At 43.8% G+C, this 18454-nt stretch overlaps 1 protein-coding gene across 1 annotated transcript; it reads left to right on the top strand.

The window, feature by feature from the left end:
- Positions 1–353: 353 nt before the first annotated feature.
- LOC121533168 (RAC-gamma serine/threonine-protein kinase) lies at positions 354–18224 on the top strand. Its single transcript, XM_041838970.2, has 14 exons — positions 354–685; positions 3038–3455; positions 7167–7292; positions 7846–7957; positions 8316–8463; positions 8607–8738; positions 9064–9129; positions 9416–9484; positions 9928–10050; positions 10270–10398; positions 14508–14722; positions 15377–15464; positions 15843–15945; positions 16317–18224. Exons 2-14 carry the CDS (start codon positions 3410–3412, stop codon positions 16400–16402), a joined length of 1443 nt encoding a protein of 480 aa, XP_041694904.2. The 5' UTR covers positions 354–685; positions 3038–3409; the 3' UTR covers positions 16403–18224.
- Positions 18225–18454: the final 230 nt, after the last annotated feature.

The raw sequence follows: 18454 nt of genomic DNA, 5'->3' as shown, positions 1-18454 counted from the left end.
TGTCACAAAATACAACAACCTATTCGAATGGATTTGTTGCAGGTTCTTGTGGTCTTGCTGTACCAGGGGCTGCATGTGCGTTCCTTGTCATGTCCCATTAAGTAGGCTAGACTGGTATGAGAATCTTTAAACAAAGCCCCCATTCAGATAGTGAAAGATATGACCTGAATAATAGGATTCAAAATTAATTAATTAGAAATAACAAATCCCTAACGTTTTAATTCATCTCACTGAGTTGAACAATGTCGAATGTCTAAATGCCCTCCCATTGTCATGACCAAGTGTAAACCTATACTGCATTGCATCTGTTCATACAAACATACATGACAAGGGGGAGAGGGACCAACAAAAGCCGGGGACCAACAAAAGCGGATGGATGCGGTGAGGAGAGGGAAGTCGTCCGAAATCTGGCTACATGTGACGTCACGAGATTTCCTTAGAACAAGCGGCAGCTGCTGAAGCTAGTGTGGCGGAGCCGGGGTGACTGTCGCCGCAATTTCTGTCTACAAAGTATTATTTTCGAGTATTGTAATTGGCCGCAGCATCAGCAGCAATGGATACATCACGGTCCTTCTTCTATTTTTATCACTGTGACTGACTGTTCTTTCCAAATATTTTGCTGCGTTGGAAGCACACAAGAGCTCGAAGGGGGGTTAAAGGCTTGTAATCATTATTCGACAGCCAGGTAAAATACGTAAATGTAATGAAAATACTCATTATAAAAAGAAAAGCAGAAAGGGTTTAAGAAGCCCTGGGTTTGGGGTTCATTATTTTGGGGCATGTGGAAGTGTATTTTCAACGTAAAATGGGTGGGAACAACCGTTAGCCTGTACTGTAGCGGGCTAGCTAGCATGAATGCACGTCATTTGCAAGTTTGGGATGTGATGCTGCTGGGATGCTGCAACGGGGTGGGCTTGGGCATTCTCAAGCGCGAGCTACAATGATGGGGTGGTGGAAATGTCTGGCTTCGGCCCAGTCTTTGCGCCCTAAACAAATTATGTCTTTATTAAAACATAAAGCGACATGTTTCTATGGCCAATATATTACCCCCCAAAAAACCGCAAACGACCTAGGAATAAATGTAGGAAGTAATAAAAAAGGCAAAACGTCAAGAGGAGACTGTCAGCTAGCTGCTAGCTACGCCGTTAGCCTCGTTCAGTGGCTAGCTAGCTCGGTTTACAAATTCTTCCCCCTATCACTTGACATTTTATCCGTTTGCTGGGCACGTGAACATTGTTTAAAAATCACCCTTACACAGTAATGATTTTGTGCCTCTTGTTTTATTGTATAATTAAGTGTGTATATGGCAGGCGGATGTTATTATGTAAGAGCAAATGACACCACACGCCCTTGAAACAAAAGCTGTTGTTTCAATATTTGCTTATTTGTAGGTGGTGCATGGCCTAGCCATGTCTTGTACATTGATGACAGAGACGATTATTGCGGAAAAGGTTTGCACATGTGACCTGCAATGGCTTCTAAAATGGAAAGCCTGGTCATGTCAGCCATTGTTTTTGTTGTCATTGGATTGATTCCATTTATTTTCCATCCCAGAGACAGGTCTTTCACACCGCTGTTGACAGGCATCCAGTCTCTGACAACAAAACACTGTACTGCATTTAAGACAGTTTTCTCCTAGTACAGTAGTAGTGCTTCACTTTGAAGAAATTAAACTCATGGGTTGCCACACAGGCAATTTGGCATCTATTTTGGCACCCTTGTATCACAGGTTACTAGAGATAAGTAAATGGTAATACATTTTTATCCCGCCACAAATGACATGAATTTAACCACAGAAGCTGTTTCTAAACTTGAATATGACTGTGTACCCAGAATAAAATCATTTTGTAGACTAGGCCTACATAATGCTTTTGACATACTGGCTGCTTTTCCCATTGATCTCCCATTGGGATTTGGAGTGATTGACTGAGGTCCGTGCTAGTTGTCATCATTGTAGCCAATAGCCATTATACTTAGTCACATCTAAATAGATGCAGTGAAAAGTAACTGAAGATCAATGCTTTTAAAGACATCAGACTGGCCAGGTTGGGATTCAAGTTATATATATATTTTATTTAACCAGGTAAGTTGACTGAGAACACATTCTCATTTACAGCAACAACCTGGGGAATAGTTACAGGGGAGAGGAATGACGCCAATTGGAAGATGGGGATGATTAGGTGGCTAGATTGGGAATTTAGACACCAGTGTTAAGACCCCTACAATAAGTGCCATGAGATCTTTAGTGACCACAGAGAGTCAGGACACCCGTTTAACGTCCCATCTGAAAAATGGCACCATACACAGGGCAATGTCCCCAATCACTGCCCTGGGGGATTGGGATATTATTTATTTTTTGACCAGAGGAAAGTGTGCCTCCTACTAGCCCTCCAACACCACATCCAGCAGCATCTGGTGTCCCATCCAGGAACCAACTAGAACCAACCCTGCTTAGCTTCAGAGGTACGCCAGCAGTGGGATGCAGGGTGGTAGGCTGCTGCTAGATCGAGGCTATTTGATTCTTTCATTGCCATAAAAGCGCATATGTCACTCAATCGAACAAAGTTTATGTGGAGTCCTGAAGGCACACATTATCTAACAGTGTAGTAGATCAAAACATCTAAATTCAAAAGCGGCATAGCCTTGTCTGGTCCTTATCCGCGGCTCTGACCTTGCCTCAGTCTCTGACATTGTTTGTGCATATCCTAATAGATGACTTAGAATAATCCATCGGTACCAGAATAGACACAAAGTGGCTGTAAAGGATGTGTACCTTTAAGAAAATCTGGTCAATGGCGCTGCATAAGCAGTTTTAGGCCCGCCAAGGAGCAGAGAGAGAGAGGAAAGGGGACAAATCTGCCGGTGGGCAGGGAGGGGACTGGACGGGAAGCGCGTTCTGGGTCTTAACAATGACTCCGGTTCTCACATAAGTGTTTGTAAAGGAACGAGAGGGGGGAGGGGGCTAGGGGTGTAGTGTGTGTGGAGAGCGATCCATGGACCTTTTTTTGCCCTTTCTCTCTCCCCTGCTTCCTTCCAGGCTGAATCACCGCTGGAGTGCCTTGAGAGAGAGCGAAGGAAGACGTGGAGAAAAAGAGTGAAAGAGAGGCAGAGTGAGAGAGAGAGACAGTTAGGGGAGTAAAGACAGAGAGTGAGAGGAAAACTTGAGTGGAAAGGAGGTAGACCAAGGAGAGTGAGGTAGCGAGAAGAAAGGAGATAAGAAAGAAAGAGCCAAGAGAGTTGGGAGTAAGGGAAAAAGACAGAGAGAGAGAGAACACACAGACAGGCAGAGTGAGGAGAGGAGAGTGGGTGTGTGTCTGTGAGGAAGAGAAAGAGACAGCAAGGTCAGGACTGCTGACCCCCCCACACCCCTGGGTCTGAGTACTGGGCTGACGGTCAAGGCGGAGCCACTATGAGCGACCAAAACGTTGTCAAGGAAGGCTGGGTTCAGAAGAGAGGTGAGTCGATTGATTGATTGATGATCGTGATGTTTACTGTCTTTGAAGAGGATTTTCTTTTTCACAGTTCACATCAAGAAACAAACACCCCCGGTCCCCACACACCTGTATATACAGTGGGGAGAACAAGTATTTGATACACTGCCGATTTTGCAGGTTTTCCTACTTACATAGCATGTAGAGCTCTGTAATTTTTATCATAGGTACACTTCAACTGTGAGAGACGGAATCTAAAACAAAAATCCAGAAAATCACATTGTATGATTTTTAAGTAATTAATTTGCATTTTATTGCATGACATAAGTATTTGATACATCAGAAAAGCAGAACTTAATATTTGGTACAGAAACCTTTGTTTGCAATTACAGAGATCATACGTTTCCTGTAGGTCTTGACCAGGTTTGCACACACTGCAGCAGGGATTTTGGCCCACTCCTCCATACCGACCTTCTCCAGATCCTTCAGGTTTCGGGGCTGTCGCTGGTCAATACGGACTTTCAGCTCCCTCCAAAGATGTTCTATTGGGTTCAGGTCTGAAGACTAGCTAGGCCACTCCAGGACCTTGAGATGCTTCTTACAGAGCCACTCCTTAGTTGCCCTGGCTTTGTGTTTCAGGTCGTTGTCATGCTGGAAGACCCAGCCATGACCCATCTTCAATGCTCTTACTGAGGGAAGGAGGTTGTTGGCCAAGATCTCGCGATACATGGCCCCATCCATCCTCCCCTCAATACGGTGCAGTCATCCTGTCCCCTTTGCAGAAAAGCATCCCCAAAGAATGATGTTTCCACCTCCATGCTACACGGTTGGGATGGTGTTCTTGGTGTTGTACTCATCCTTCTTCTTCCTCCAAACACGGCGAGTGGAGTTTAGACCAAAAAGCTCTATTTTTGTCTCATTAGACCACATGACCTTCTCCCATTCCTCCTCTGGATCATCCAGATGGTCATTGGCAAACTTCAGACAGGCCTGGACATGCGCTGGCTTGAGCAGGGGGACCTTGCGTGCGCTGCAGGATTTTAATCCATGACGGCGTAGTGTGTTACTAATGGTTTTCTTTGAGACTGTGGTCCCAGCTCTCTTCAGGTCATTGACCAGGTCCTGCCGTGTAGTTCTGGGCTGATCCCTCACCTTCCTCATGATCATTGATGCCCCACGAGGTGAGATCTTGCATGGAGCCCCAGACCGAGGGTGATTGACCGTCATCTTGAACTTCTTCCATTTTCTAATAATTGCGCCAACAGTTGTTGCCTTCTCACCAAGCTGCTTGCCTATTGTCCTGTAGCCCATCCCAGCCTTGTGCAGGTCTACAATCTTATCCCTGATGTCCTTACACAGCTCTCTGGTCTTGGCCATTGTGGAGAGGTTGGAGTCTGTTTGATTGAGTGTGTGGACAGGTGTCTTTTATACAGGTAACGAGTTCAAACAGGTGCAGTTAATACAGGTAATGAGTGGAGAACAGGAGGGCTTCTTAGAGAAATACGAACAGGTCTGTGAGAGACGGAATTCTTACTGGTTGGTAGGTGATCAAATACTTATGTCATGCAATAAAATGCAAATTAATTACTTAAAAATCATACAATGTGATTTTCTGGATTTTTGTTTTAGATTCCGTCTCTCACAGTTGAAGTGTACCTATGATAAATATTACAGAGCTCTACATGCTATGTAAGTAGGAAAACCTGCAAAATCGGCAGTGTATCAAATACTTGTTCTCCCCACTGTACATAAACATGGAAACCAACAGCGAAGAGAATCAATTGAATATTGTATTTTTATAACCAGGGGATGGAACCAAAATTATATTCCAATCGTTTCGTTCTGAACAGAACCATAATTTTCTTCGATCGGTTCCACTTTTCCAACCAGCAAAATAAAGTTCAGAACCAATTCGAAACAAAAAAAAGTGCCAGTTTATATTGTTCCTTTCTGTTCCTTTTTAAACCTCTGAAAACATTTTATTTTTTTTACATTTCGCTCAACATTAAATTACTTCACCAATAGAGCAGCTTGCTATGGAGTGGGTAAGCTATTTCATCTTTATAGGAATGTCGTTAAGAGCAAATTGTCTTATTCCATAAACAGCATGGTTTAATCATAATGAAAGACAAACACACACACACTGCACTGTGCTGCCAGTACATATTGTTGTTTTATTCCTTTTCCTTATTTTCTTAATAACTGTAAGATGTAAATATTGTGTTGTTCCTGGAGGCTGTTGCCATAGTGATAACCAAAAGACAGACAAGTGTAGGGTGCGAGATGCGACTGAAATTTTGCAGGCGAGAGCGAGAGAAGATAGAGGAGGAGGCTTGGCTTGAAGCGCTTGGCATCTTGTTATGACATGCATTATCTGAATTAGACCCACAGAATTGTACCTACTGAGCAGCGGATTCTATGGAGGAACTTTGAATGTCTTTGAACTTCTGAGAGTTGGCTTAACGTTGGATCAGAGCTAACGTTAGATAGCTAACTAACAAACTTGTGTGTGCAGAGCTGCACTGGAATTAAAAACACGTCTTAACTTTGTTGTAGTTAGTAAATCCAATGTGAAACATGATAACTATAGTATCCTTAACTAGCATTGAAAAAGTTAATCTAATAAAAAATCTCTCTCCCAAATTTCTGAATCACACTTGTAACGTTGCTTCGGAGGGGGAGGGGCAGGTAGCCTACACTCGCACACACACTGGCAAAGATTTCCAGCTGGCAGGTAGACACTGGAATAAGTTTCAGAGTGACAGAGTAAGGGCTTTGCATAGGTGCTTTGTTGCCATTTTTGAAATAAAAAAAATGCCCGGAACGTAAAATAACGTTATTAACTGGTTCCGATGGTTTTAATATAACGGTTCTGTTCCAGAACAGTATAGATCACTTTCGTTTAATTTTGTTATTTTCCGGTTTTCTGTTCTGTTCCCTGAACCGGTTCCAGCCCCAGATTTATAGCTAGTATGCACAGCATGTGGTATGGAGGATTATAAGGTGTGTTGACTGGTTGAACACATGCAGTGTGTGTGTGCAGTGTGTGTGTGTCTGTATAATTGTTAGCCTCATGCTGTGACACTGCCACAGACAAATTTGTCTCTCCGAAGATGGCTTAAATCCCCAGTTCTTTCCTTTCAGAGCCCAGGAGCCACTGCATTGTTACAGGCACTTTTGTGCTTGTACAAAGTCCAGTTACAGTCTTCTAGACACTGAAGGGTAGCTAGTGGTTTAGAGTTAAACTAGTAGCAAACAATCCGTTTTATACTTGTATTAAACTGTTATTACTAAGTCATTACTACATTTTTGCACACTATGTCACTTGGGGTAAAAAAAGTTCAATGATACCATATAGCCTATTTGCAAAATGGAGCTCTTCTACAACATGGTCCACGTGGAGATCTGGCGAGCAAACACAAGCATGGACCCTCATCATGTATTAATTAATTATGTATTAACCTGCTTGAACCATAATGAATCCTGCCATACTGTTAAATGAAAATACACTTACTTAGAGCCGTACATAGGGATACATCCCAAATGGCATTATATTCCCTTTATAGTACACTGCTTTTGTCCAGGGCCTGTAGCCCTGGAACTTTAAAGGGAAGAGTGCCATTTAGGATGCAGCGGAGGTCTGACCACTGCTACAGCCAGTCAGTCAGTCAGTAACTATGAAAACTGATAGGCTAAGTTTCCAGTATGTACCAATCCCTGCTGGCCTTGTTGCAGGTGAGTACATAAAGAACTGGAGGCCGCGCTACTTCTTGCTGAAGACCGATGGATCCTTCATCGGCTACAAAGACAAACCCCAGGACGCAGACCTGGCCTATCCCCTCAATAACTTCTCTGTAGCAAGTAGGTCCTCCTCGTCTTCGTCAGTCCCCATTTTAAACCATTTGGGGGCGGTTTCTCGGACACAGATTAAGCCTAGTCCTAGACTAAAAAGCAAGCTCAATGGAGAATCTCCATAGAAAATGATTGAGTCCAGGACTAGGTTTAATCTGTCCAGGGAAACCACCCCTTGGTGTGTTGGGTGTATTTTATTACAATATACTACGTTTGACATTTTTCATAATGTAAAATATCAATATAAGTTCCCATGTTAGGCAGTGTGCACACCCAAGACCCAGTGTGTCCTTGTCAAAGTTCAGAGCTAAAGTAGTGCTACTTCAATATAGTACAACACTATGTTGCCACCGTTGCCTCCTGAAACAGTAGTGAGTGACAAATGTTTAGTCTGGTATGAAGGATGCATTCAATCACTCGTTCATCACCCCACTCATTACATTTTTACCTTGTATCTCTCTCCCTCTTTCTTCCCTCTCTCCTTCCCGACACACCCTCTCTTTCTTCCCTCCCTCTTTCGCTCTCTCTCTCTCCTTCCCTTCCTCTTTCTCCCTCTCCTCAGAATGTCAGCTGATGAAGACCGAGCGGCCCAAGCCCAACACATTCATCATCCGCTGTTTGCAGTGGACCACGGTTATTGAGAGGACATTCCACGTGGACACGCCCGATGAGAGGTGGGTCACCCTCTCTCTCACTCCCTCCTCCTCTACTCTCCACTACAGCCTTGCCTCCTCACCTCTCGCCTTTAGGGAAAACACCATTGAAAAATGAAGAGAAATACCTAAACACGGTTTAGATGCTGCTAAAACTTGTTAGTCTAAACATAAAACTTCCACAGCAGCAGTTTCATGTTTTGACGTAACTAGTTTTAGCAACCAGACAGAATGGGAGGTATGTCTCTAGATTTCTCCATGGCATTTGTTTTGTACCCTGCACTTTTCGAAATGTGTGCTTTCCTCAGCACACACACACACACAAATACACACACAGTATAGCAGTGTATTAAAGTGAGCTGCTGTTGGTTGGTTCCAGGGATGAGTGGGCCGAGGCCATCCAGATGGTGGCCGACTCCCTGGCCAAGCAGGAGGAGGAGGGGATCCTGTGCAGCCCCACGTCGCAGATCGAGAACGAGGTCAACGAGGAAGAGATGGACACCTCCACCAGCCAACACAAACGGAAGGTGAGCCGCCCTGGGGACTGAGCGCAGGTCATACATTGGTAGATAGGCACATAAACACCAACCAAGATTGTCTCTCTCATCTCAGTGAAGGCATTTGCTCAACTTTAGCTTCTCCTCCTCTACTTTTCTCTTCTCTCCGACAGACAATGAATGACTTTGACTATCTGAAACTACTGGGCAAAGGCACTTTTGGGAAAGTCATTCTGGTGAAGGAGAAGGCGAGCGGAACATATTACGCCATGAAGATCCTGAAGAAAGAAGTCATCATCGCCAAGGTACTGGCTGGTTCAAAGCAGTTTCTCTCAACCTTTTTTATACTAGGGATCAGCGAACTACTGTATAACTACGTTTTTTCCAGCTTGGAAGTACATTTAAACTAGCACTACAGAACTGACTAAATGAGTGTCTGGGACTATCCCACAGACCGGAGGTTGAGAAACACTGGTTGAAAGAATTGAGCCTTGTTGGAATGGATGCAGATATCGCCATTTGGCGCCTTGTACCTTCTACATCCTAACATTCTCTCTTTCTCTCCCGCTCTCTTTCCCTCTTTCTCTACCCCCCTTTTTCTCGATTTTCCTCTCTTTGCTTGTAACGCAGGACGAAGTTGCTCACACTCTCACAGAAAGCAGAGTGTTAAAAAACACCAGGCATCCATTCCTAACCGTGAGTATTGTTTAGCAAAGACTTGAAGGCAAACTATACTGTATGCCTCCAAGTGAATAGTACAGGCTTTGTCCCAAATGGCACCCATATGGCCCTGGTCAAAAGTAGTGCACTATATAAGAAATAGAGTGCCACTTGGGATGCATCCACAGACTCAGTCAAAAGCAAAGTCTGATTGTTGCACATGTCATTAGATATGAATTGACGGGATAATTGAATGTCTGTCTGTGTGGATGTAAAGAAAGAAAACAACAACGATGGTGCAACTCTTGTTATTTTTCTCCAGTCTCTGAAGTACTCCTTTCAGACGAAGGATCGTTTGTGCTTCGTCATGGAGTATGTGAACGGAGGAGAGGTAAGAGATACCTGTGCTACCTGAGATACCTGGGGAAAGATAAGCATTTTTTTTACCCCGTTTCACAGACACTGTTGGTGTGTTGACGGCGATTCCCTGAGACAGGTACACTTTCCTCTTCCACCATACAGAATTCTTTCCAGGAGCTGAAATAATTATTTCAGATTAGGAACGCTGATCTAGGATCAAGTCCCCCTCCTATTCATTCTGATTTAAAAGGCTAAACTGATCTTGGATCAGCACTCCTACTCTGAGACGATTTGTGAATACGGGCCAGGACATCTGTTGTAGAGAGCTATTAATGAATGGAAATATACCTTTATGTGTAGATGTGTAAATATATCTGAATTTAACATAACTTTAAATAATTTGACATTTTGTTATATGTTTTCCGGTTTGATACCATTTATTCCTATCTTTACCTTTCCCGTTTTTCCCCGCAGCTATTTTTCCATTTGTCAAGAGAGCGAGTGTTCTCCGAGGACCGCACACGCTTCTACGGAGCTGAGATCGTCTCCGCTTTAGACTACCTTCACTCTGCCAAGATAGTGTACCGCGATCTGAAGGTACATTTATTCAGATTAGCCTAGCTGTTGGACAGTCATATCTACATCTAGAGTGTAGACCTCTTAGAGACGAATCCTTACTTCCAATCCTAACTAAGTCCAATGGGAGACTAAGTGAAGATTTGTCTTAAAACATATAAAAAGACAATGCTGTTGAGGATGGATATATTATTGGGCCATATATGCAACATATAACGTGGTATTTATTCTCATTGGCAGCTGGAGAACTTGATGCTGGATAAAGATGGGCATGTCAAGATCACGGACTTCGGCCTCTGCAAAGAGGGCATCACCGATGCGGCCACCATGAAGACCTTCTGTGGCACGCCGGAGTACCTGGCTCCAGAGGTCAGAGCTCACACACTACATCCTGATGTACACTACACTACTCAGAATGCCATGTTGTGGGATATATCCAGGTTTTCTTATGGGACTAAATATTCCAGGTGTCTAATATATACTAACTACAGACTAATACTGAGTAAAGCGGGGATCTCCTGGCAAGAGACAAAAGCCCTTGCACGGAAAAGAGTGAGGTGGAGAGAAGAACGGTATGGACGCCATATGCTCCCAAGGGGGCTGCAGGGGTGGACGGCCATTGCTCCCAAGGGGGCCCCAATGGTGGACACCCTATGCTCCCAAGGGAGCCAAGAGGATAAAGTCAAGTCAGTCAAGTCACATACTAATAAAATCAAATCAAATGTTATTGGTCACGTATACATATTTTGCAGATGTTATCGCAGGTGCAGTGAAATGCTTATGTACCTAGCTCCAACGGTGCAGTAATACCTAACAATACACAGAAATACCCAAAATAAAAAGAGGAAATATCAGAACGAGCAATGTCAGTCCGAAATATATATGTACAGTGCATTCGGAAAGTATTCAGACCCGTTGACTTTTTCCACATTTTGTTACTTTCCAGCCTTATTCTAAAATTGATTAAATTGTTTTTTTCCCCCTCATATCTACACACCAAACCCCATAATGACAAAGCAAAGACAGGTGTTTAGACATTTTTGCTAAAAATAGAATAAGAAAACTGAAATATCACATTTACATAAGTATTCAGACCCTTTACTCAGTTCTTTGTTAAAGCGCCTTTGGCAGCGATTACAGCCTCGAGCCTTCTTGGGTATGACGCTACAAGCTTGGCACACCTGTATTTGGGGAGTTTCTCCCATTCTTCTCTGCAGATCCTCTCAAGCTCTGTCAAGTTGGATGCGGAGCGTCACTGCACAGCTATTTTCAGGTCTCTCCAGAGATGTTTGATCGGGTTCAAGTCCGGGCTCTGGCTAGGCCACTCAAGGACATTCAGAGACTTGTCCCGAAGCCACTCCTGCGTTGTCTTGGCTGTGTGCTTAGGGTCGTTGTCCTGTTGGAAGGTGAACCTTCGCCCCCAGTCTGAGGTCCTGAGCACAGGTTTTCATCAAGGATCTCGCTGTACTTTGCGCCGTTCATCTTTCCCTCGATCCTGACTAGTCTCCCAGTCCCTGCCGCTAAAAAAAATCCCCACAGCATGATGCTGCCGCCACCACCGTGCTTCACCGTAGGGATGGTGCCAGGTTTCCTCCAGACTTGACGCTTGGCATTCAGGCCAACGAGTTCAATCTTGGTTTTATCAGACTAGAGAATGTTGTTTCTCATGGTCTGAGAGTCTTTAGGTGCCTTTTGGCAAACTCCAAGTGGGCTGTCATGTGCCTTTTACTGAGGAGTGGCCTCCGTCTGGCCACTCTACCATAAAGGCCTGTTTGGTGGAGTGCTGTAGAGATGGTTGTCCTTCTAGAAGGTTCTCCCATCTCCACAGAGGAACTCTGGAGCTCTGTCAGAGTGACCATCCGGTTCTTGGTCACCTCCCTGACCAAGGCCCTTCTCCCCCGATTGCTCACTTTGGCCGGGCAGCCAGCTCTAGGAAGAGTCTTGGTGGTCCCAAACTTCTTCCATTTAAGAATGATGGAGGCCACTGTGTTCTTGGAGACCTTCAATGCTGCAGACATTTTTTGGGTACCCTTCCCTAGATCTGTGCCTCGACACAATCCTGTCTCGAAGCTCTACGGACAATTCCTTCAACCTCATGGCTTGGTTTTTGCTCTGACATGCACTGTCAACTGTGGGACCTTATATAGACAGGTGTGTGCCTTTCCAAATCATGTCCAATCCATTGAATTTACCACAGGTGGACTCCAATCAAGTTGTGGAAACATCTCAAGGATGATCAATGGAAACAGGATGCACCTGAGCTCAATTTCGAGTCCCATTGCAAAGGGTCTGAATACTTATGTAAATAAGTTTTTTTTTTTTTTTATTATACAGTGGGGGAAAAAAGTATTTAGTCAGCCACCAATTGTGCAAGTTCTCCCACTTAAAAAGATGAGAGGCCTGTAAACAGGCCTGTAAACTATGACAGACAAAATGAGGGGAAAAAATCCAGAAAATCACATTGTAGGATTTTTTATGAATTTATTTGCAAATGATGGTGGAAAATAAGTATTTGGTCACCTACAAACAAGCAAGATTTCTGGCTCTCACAGACCTGTAACTTCTTCTTTAAGAGGCTCCTCTGTCCTCCACTCGTTACCTGTATTAATGGCACCTGTTTGAACTGGTTATCAGTATAAAAGACACCTGTCCACAACCTCAAACAGTCACACTCCAAACTCCACTATGGCCAAGACCAAAGAGCTGTCAAAGGACACCAGAAACAAAATTGTAGACCTGCACCAGGCTGGGAAGACTGAATCTGCAATAGGTAAGCAGCTTGGTTTGAAGAAATCAACTGTGGGAGCAATTATTAGGAAATGGAAGACATACAAGACCACTGATAATCTCCCTCGATCTGGGGCTCCACGCAAGATCTCATCCCGTGGGGTCAAAATGATCACAAGAACGGTGAGCAAAAATCCCAGAACCACACGGGGGGACCTAGTGAATGACCTGCTGGGACCAAAGTAACAAAGCCTACCATCAGTAACACACTACGCCGCCAGGGACTCAAATCCTGCAGTGCCAGACGTGTCCCCCCTGCTTAAGCCAGTACATGTCCAGGCCCGTCTGAAGTTTGCTAGAGTGCATTTGGATGATCCAGAAGAGGATTGGGAGAATGTCATATGGTCAGATGAAACCAAAATAGAACTTTTTGGTAAAAACTCAACTCGTCGTGTTTGGAGGACAAAGAATGCTGAGTTGCATCCAAAGAACACCATACCTACTGTGAAGCATGGGGGTGGAAACATCATGCTTTGGGGCTGTTTTTCTGCAAAGGGACCAGGACGACTGATCCGTGTAAAGGAAAGAATGAATGGGGCCATGTATCGTGAGATTTTGAGTGAAAACCTCCTTCCATCAGCAAGGGCATTGAAGATGAAACGTGGCTGGGTCTTTCAGCATGACAATGATCCCAAACAGGTAACAAGCTGAGATTAGGAGCACTCCTTTTAAGAGTGTGCTCCTAATCTCAGCTCGTTACCTGTATAAAAGACACCTGGGAGCCTGAAATCTTTCTGATTGAGGGGGGGTCAAATACTTATTTCCCTCATTCAAATGCAAATCAATTTATAACATTTTTGACATGCGTTTTTCTGGATTTTTTTGTTGTTATTCTGCCTCTCACTGTTCAAATAAACCTACCATTAAAATGATGGACTGATCATTTCTTTGTCAGTGGGCAAATGTACAAAATCAGCAGGGGATCAAATACTTTTTTCCCTCACTGTATACATACACATATATATATATATACACACACACACACACACACACACATATGTGTGTGTGTGTGTGTATATATGTATGTATGTATGTATATATGTGTGTGTATATATATATATATATATATATATATATATATATATATATATATATATATATATCACACACACATTGTGGCAGATCAGGGGGTTGGGTCAAGACGTTTACACAGATCAGACACGGACAGAGTATGATTAGCTCAGTTTCAAGGGTGTTTATTAATAAAAATAATCAAAAGAAAAGGGTAGGTCTCCCCCATGAGACCCTCTCCAGGATACTGTCTCCAACTACACGGAAGTTACCTTACTTCCCCCAGTCCTCTCTCATGTGCTGCCCTTCTGGCAGCTTTATGGGCCTTGCACAGCTGGTGAGCAATCCGCCCTTAATTACTCACCAGCTCCCAATCAGCCCCAATTAGTCCTGTCCAGGGAGCCCGTCGAGACCTGACACGTCCAGCAGATGGAGCCACCACCTCGTGATGTATGCTCCATCTGTTACCAGGCCTCGACAAGTCTCCCCCTGGTGGCTGACCTGCTGTACGCCACAACATATATATGTATATATATATGTATATGTGTGTATATGTATGTGTATATATATATATATGTGTAAGTATATGTGTATATATATATGTGTGTGTGTATATATATATGTGCCTGTGTATGTGTGGGTAAAACATACGGTATTATGTCATGATGTCACTATGCTAGGTGCTGGAGGACAATGACTACGGCCGGGCGGTGGACTGGTGGGGTCTGGGCGTGGTCATGTACGAGATGATGTGCGGCCGGCTGCCCTTCTACAACCAGGACCACGAGAAGCTGTTTGAGCTGATCCTCATGGAGGAGATCAAGTTCCCGCGCACGCTCTCCTCTGACTCCAAGTCCCTGCTCTCTGGCCTGCTCATCAAGGACCCCAACAAACGGTACAGAGAGAGAGACAGATAGAAACAGACGCACGGGCACACACACACACACACACACCCACAGACAGACAGTGTGTCACATGCATGCACTGAAGCAAGAGAGAGGTACACACAGACAGACTGACAGATGCATACACAGAGGCAAAGGTACACAGACAGACGAACACACACACACACACACACACACACACACCAAGGCTCCAGTGGGGGATTATACGAAGCTGGGTCAGTGAATCAGCCAACAAACTCCTCCAAATACTTTTGACACAACACATTTTCTAACAGATCAACTTGAAATGGATTATTGACTCATGACTCATGCTAATCAGCTAACCAGCCCTCAACTGGAACTTCCCATAATTTAGTATTTTTTGTACAGGATTTACTGTCTCGCTCACTAATCCTGATTTATGAAATATTACCTCATACTACCTCATTGCAATTTGTTGTCATTTGTTTATCGCTCTGCTACAAAGCCGTTTGTCACTAAAAGCTTGAGTGGCAGTTAGGTTAGTGGTAAACCCCAGGGAGAACATTCGCTCATTCACCCCTTGATGTTATTCCAGGATTTGCACCTAGCTCATGTTCTTGTCTTGTTTCACGATAGGCTTTCTAGAAAGTGTTCACATTTGTACGTTTCTTTATTTCCGACAGACTCGGCGGCGGTCCAGACGACGCGAAGGAGATCATGCGCCACAGTTTCTTTGTGGCGGTAGACTGGCAAGACGTCTACGACAAAAAGGTGAGTCTGCTGTTCTTCTCTTCTACACTTGATCACGTACGTGTACGATTTCAATAAACCTGTTCTATGCCCTCCCACCGACTTTTGAACAAATTTGGAATATTCCGTGCAGGTCAAAATGACTAGCGTTTTTCCAGTCAAATATGCAAATATTTACATGTCACACACAAGCCACGGACATCAGTGTGTCACATGTCACTGTGGTCCTGTGTGGCTCAGTTGTTAAAGCATGATGTCAAGATCTTGGTTTGATTCCTGGTAAGGCCACCGATACGAAAATGTATGCACACACTACTGTAAGTGGCTTTGGATAAAAGCGTCTGCTAAATGGCATATAAATTACATGTGACAACTGTGTCCCCTCCCTCTCCCCTACAGTTGGTCCCGCCCTTCATGCCCCAGGTCTCCTCAGAGACGGATACCCGGTATTTCGATGAGGAGTTCACGGCACAGACGATCACCATCACTCCCCCGGAAAAATGTAAGTGTCCATCGGATCCCTCAGCACGGGTCGGCCCACTTTTTTGGAATAGGGGTTTCCTGCCATAGACTCCACCGTAAACGGACAGGTCCATTCGTAGTGTATTACCCTAAGATACACAACAATTACTATTTGAAAGGATGATTAGTCTGTTGAATTGTTGGGGGTGTTGTGCTGTGGTACTGGCCTTTATTTAGTGATTATTCTAAGGTAACACTGTTACGCAAGTGCCCCTAAGTAACGACCCGTAACTCATTCAGTTTATAACACTCTCATAACTTCAGTACGTTTGTTATTGAGCCCAGACTTACCTGTCCTTCTCCTTCTCCCCCTCCCATTTCTCCCTCCCCTCTTTCTCTCTCTCTCTGCAGACGATGAAGACGGGATGGGCGAGGGTGACAGCGAACGGAGGCCTCATTTCCCACAATTCTCGTATTCGGCCAGCGGACGGGAGTGAAGGTCATTGCCAGCCAGCCAGTATCGCCCCCCGCCGCGCGGCCGTTTCGAGGAAAACACGTAGCCATTTTAGGAAGTCTCCCCTCTTTTCTCCTTCTCTGTATTCGAGTGCAGACTGGGAGAAGTCGTCTTTTTAGGGACTATAAAAGGAGTTTTGCACAGTGGGATAGACTCAAGCTGGTCTCCCCACACAAAAAAAGTATCTTACATTTTCAACGCTATATACTGCAGAAGGCAATGTTTTTGTTATTTATTTTTATCCGTCAGTATTAGGTTGTCGACCTGTTACGTTCTTTGTCATTTAATTTTTTTTGGGTGAACTTTTTTGCACTTGGTTTGGAAGAGCCGTTCTAGGGAACAAAACCAAAAATGTTGCCTTACGTGTGCAGATGTTTCGTATCATACAGACAGGGTTTGGGTCGGGGGGCTCGTGGTTCATTCAAACAATTATTATTTTTCGCATGTACAATGCATATACAATGCCATGGCGGCGCACATTCCCCAATCCCATGGCAACGAGAATCACTGTCTACTAAAAACAACAAAAAAGACAGAACTGACGGAGTTTCTTTCATTCCAATTTCATTTCTTTATCCTTTTTTACCTTTTCATTTTCAGCCAGAGATTTCTACTATTGTTTGACAGAAACACTAAACTGCCAGATACTGCACGGTTCACTCAGGCAACACAGAGCACAACCGCATTCAACTCAGCTACCAGTTTAGCTTTACACACCCATCAGGGAAAAGCTACTATGAATATACAAGCCTTTTTTGCATCTTTTTCCACAGTCATTTGATTATTAACTTATTTTCATAGCTATAGAAAAAATAGTGGTATGGATGTTTACACAAGGAATGTGGCTTATACAGGTCCACCTTATGCTGTCATAACACACACACACACATGCTCACACACACACTCTCTAACATCAGAGCCAGCTCTGCGGTCTGCTGATATGGGTTGTGACAGACTATGAAATCTGTATCTGTAAAAAATAAATAAATAAAAATCTCCCCATCAATCACAAAGCGACAAGGTGGGCGGAAGGCATCAATAATCACTAACCATGTTGGGTCACAGATCACCTGAAACTGAGCCATGAATATACTATGATGATAGGATGAGGACTGTGAGAGAAAAGAAGGAAAGCAGTTCCCCCACCCTTTGTGATGTAAATATGCAATGCCTTTTTTTGTTATTAGTGGCATCTTGGCCAGACATGAACTTTTGTGTGTGACTGTACTTCAAGGTTGCTGAAGAGAACCAAGACCAGAGGAAAAGAAAGACTGAGAACTACGTTTTGGGTTAAAACAACGTAAACTACAATGTTAAAGACTGACTGGACGCTCCCATTTTGTGGCTGATGTCATCGTCGTCTCGACCTGTCTGTCCAGAAAATATTTCCATGGAGACGAGACCCTTTTTCGCTGTTGGTCGAATGGATTGACACCCACTGTAATGTTTTCTTTTTCCCTTTCAAGTGGGACCATGGTCAATTCTGCAGTGATATATGGTTACATCAGGTTGTTACCGTTCCCCTCCTTTATTTTGTACCATAGTACTAGTTTTATTTATATGTTTGTGTCTTTCTAGGCAGTGTTACCCAGTCTTGTTCAGAGTAAAAAAGGCACCTCTCTTTAAGTCGCTGAAGGATGATATTGTTGGATGCATTACAGAAGTCTGTTTTTTATCCAATAGTTTTTTTGATTGTTTGCTTGTTTGTTTTCTTACCAAAACATTAGGGCAAGAACCCAATAGTGGACTTGCATTGCCGTGGTAGTATTTATTTTGAATTAAATTAAAGAATACATTTCAGGGTTTTTCATGGCGTAAATCTTTAATTTTATCCCCCTTCTGATATTTCAATGAGTGTGTACCCTTTGGAAAGCAATGCCCTAAACAATGTTCAGCAAGGGTCTCATGCAGGGTCATGTTCATTAGGAACCAAACAAAATAAAACTGAAACAGGGAGGAAGAAACTACTGCCGCATTTCCACTGACAGATTTACCCCAGTGTTTTACCCAAAAGGTTCAGACTTTTCTTTTTCCA

This window comes from Coregonus clupeaformis, unplaced genomic scaffold (assembly GCF_020615455.1).
Source record: "Coregonus clupeaformis isolate EN_2021a unplaced genomic scaffold, ASM2061545v1 scaf1676, whole genome shotgun sequence".
In the NCBI taxonomy this organism is placed as follows: domain Eukaryota; kingdom Metazoa; phylum Chordata; class Actinopteri; order Salmoniformes; family Salmonidae; genus Coregonus; species Coregonus clupeaformis.
This window is presented reverse-complemented; position numbering and strand designations above follow the sequence as displayed.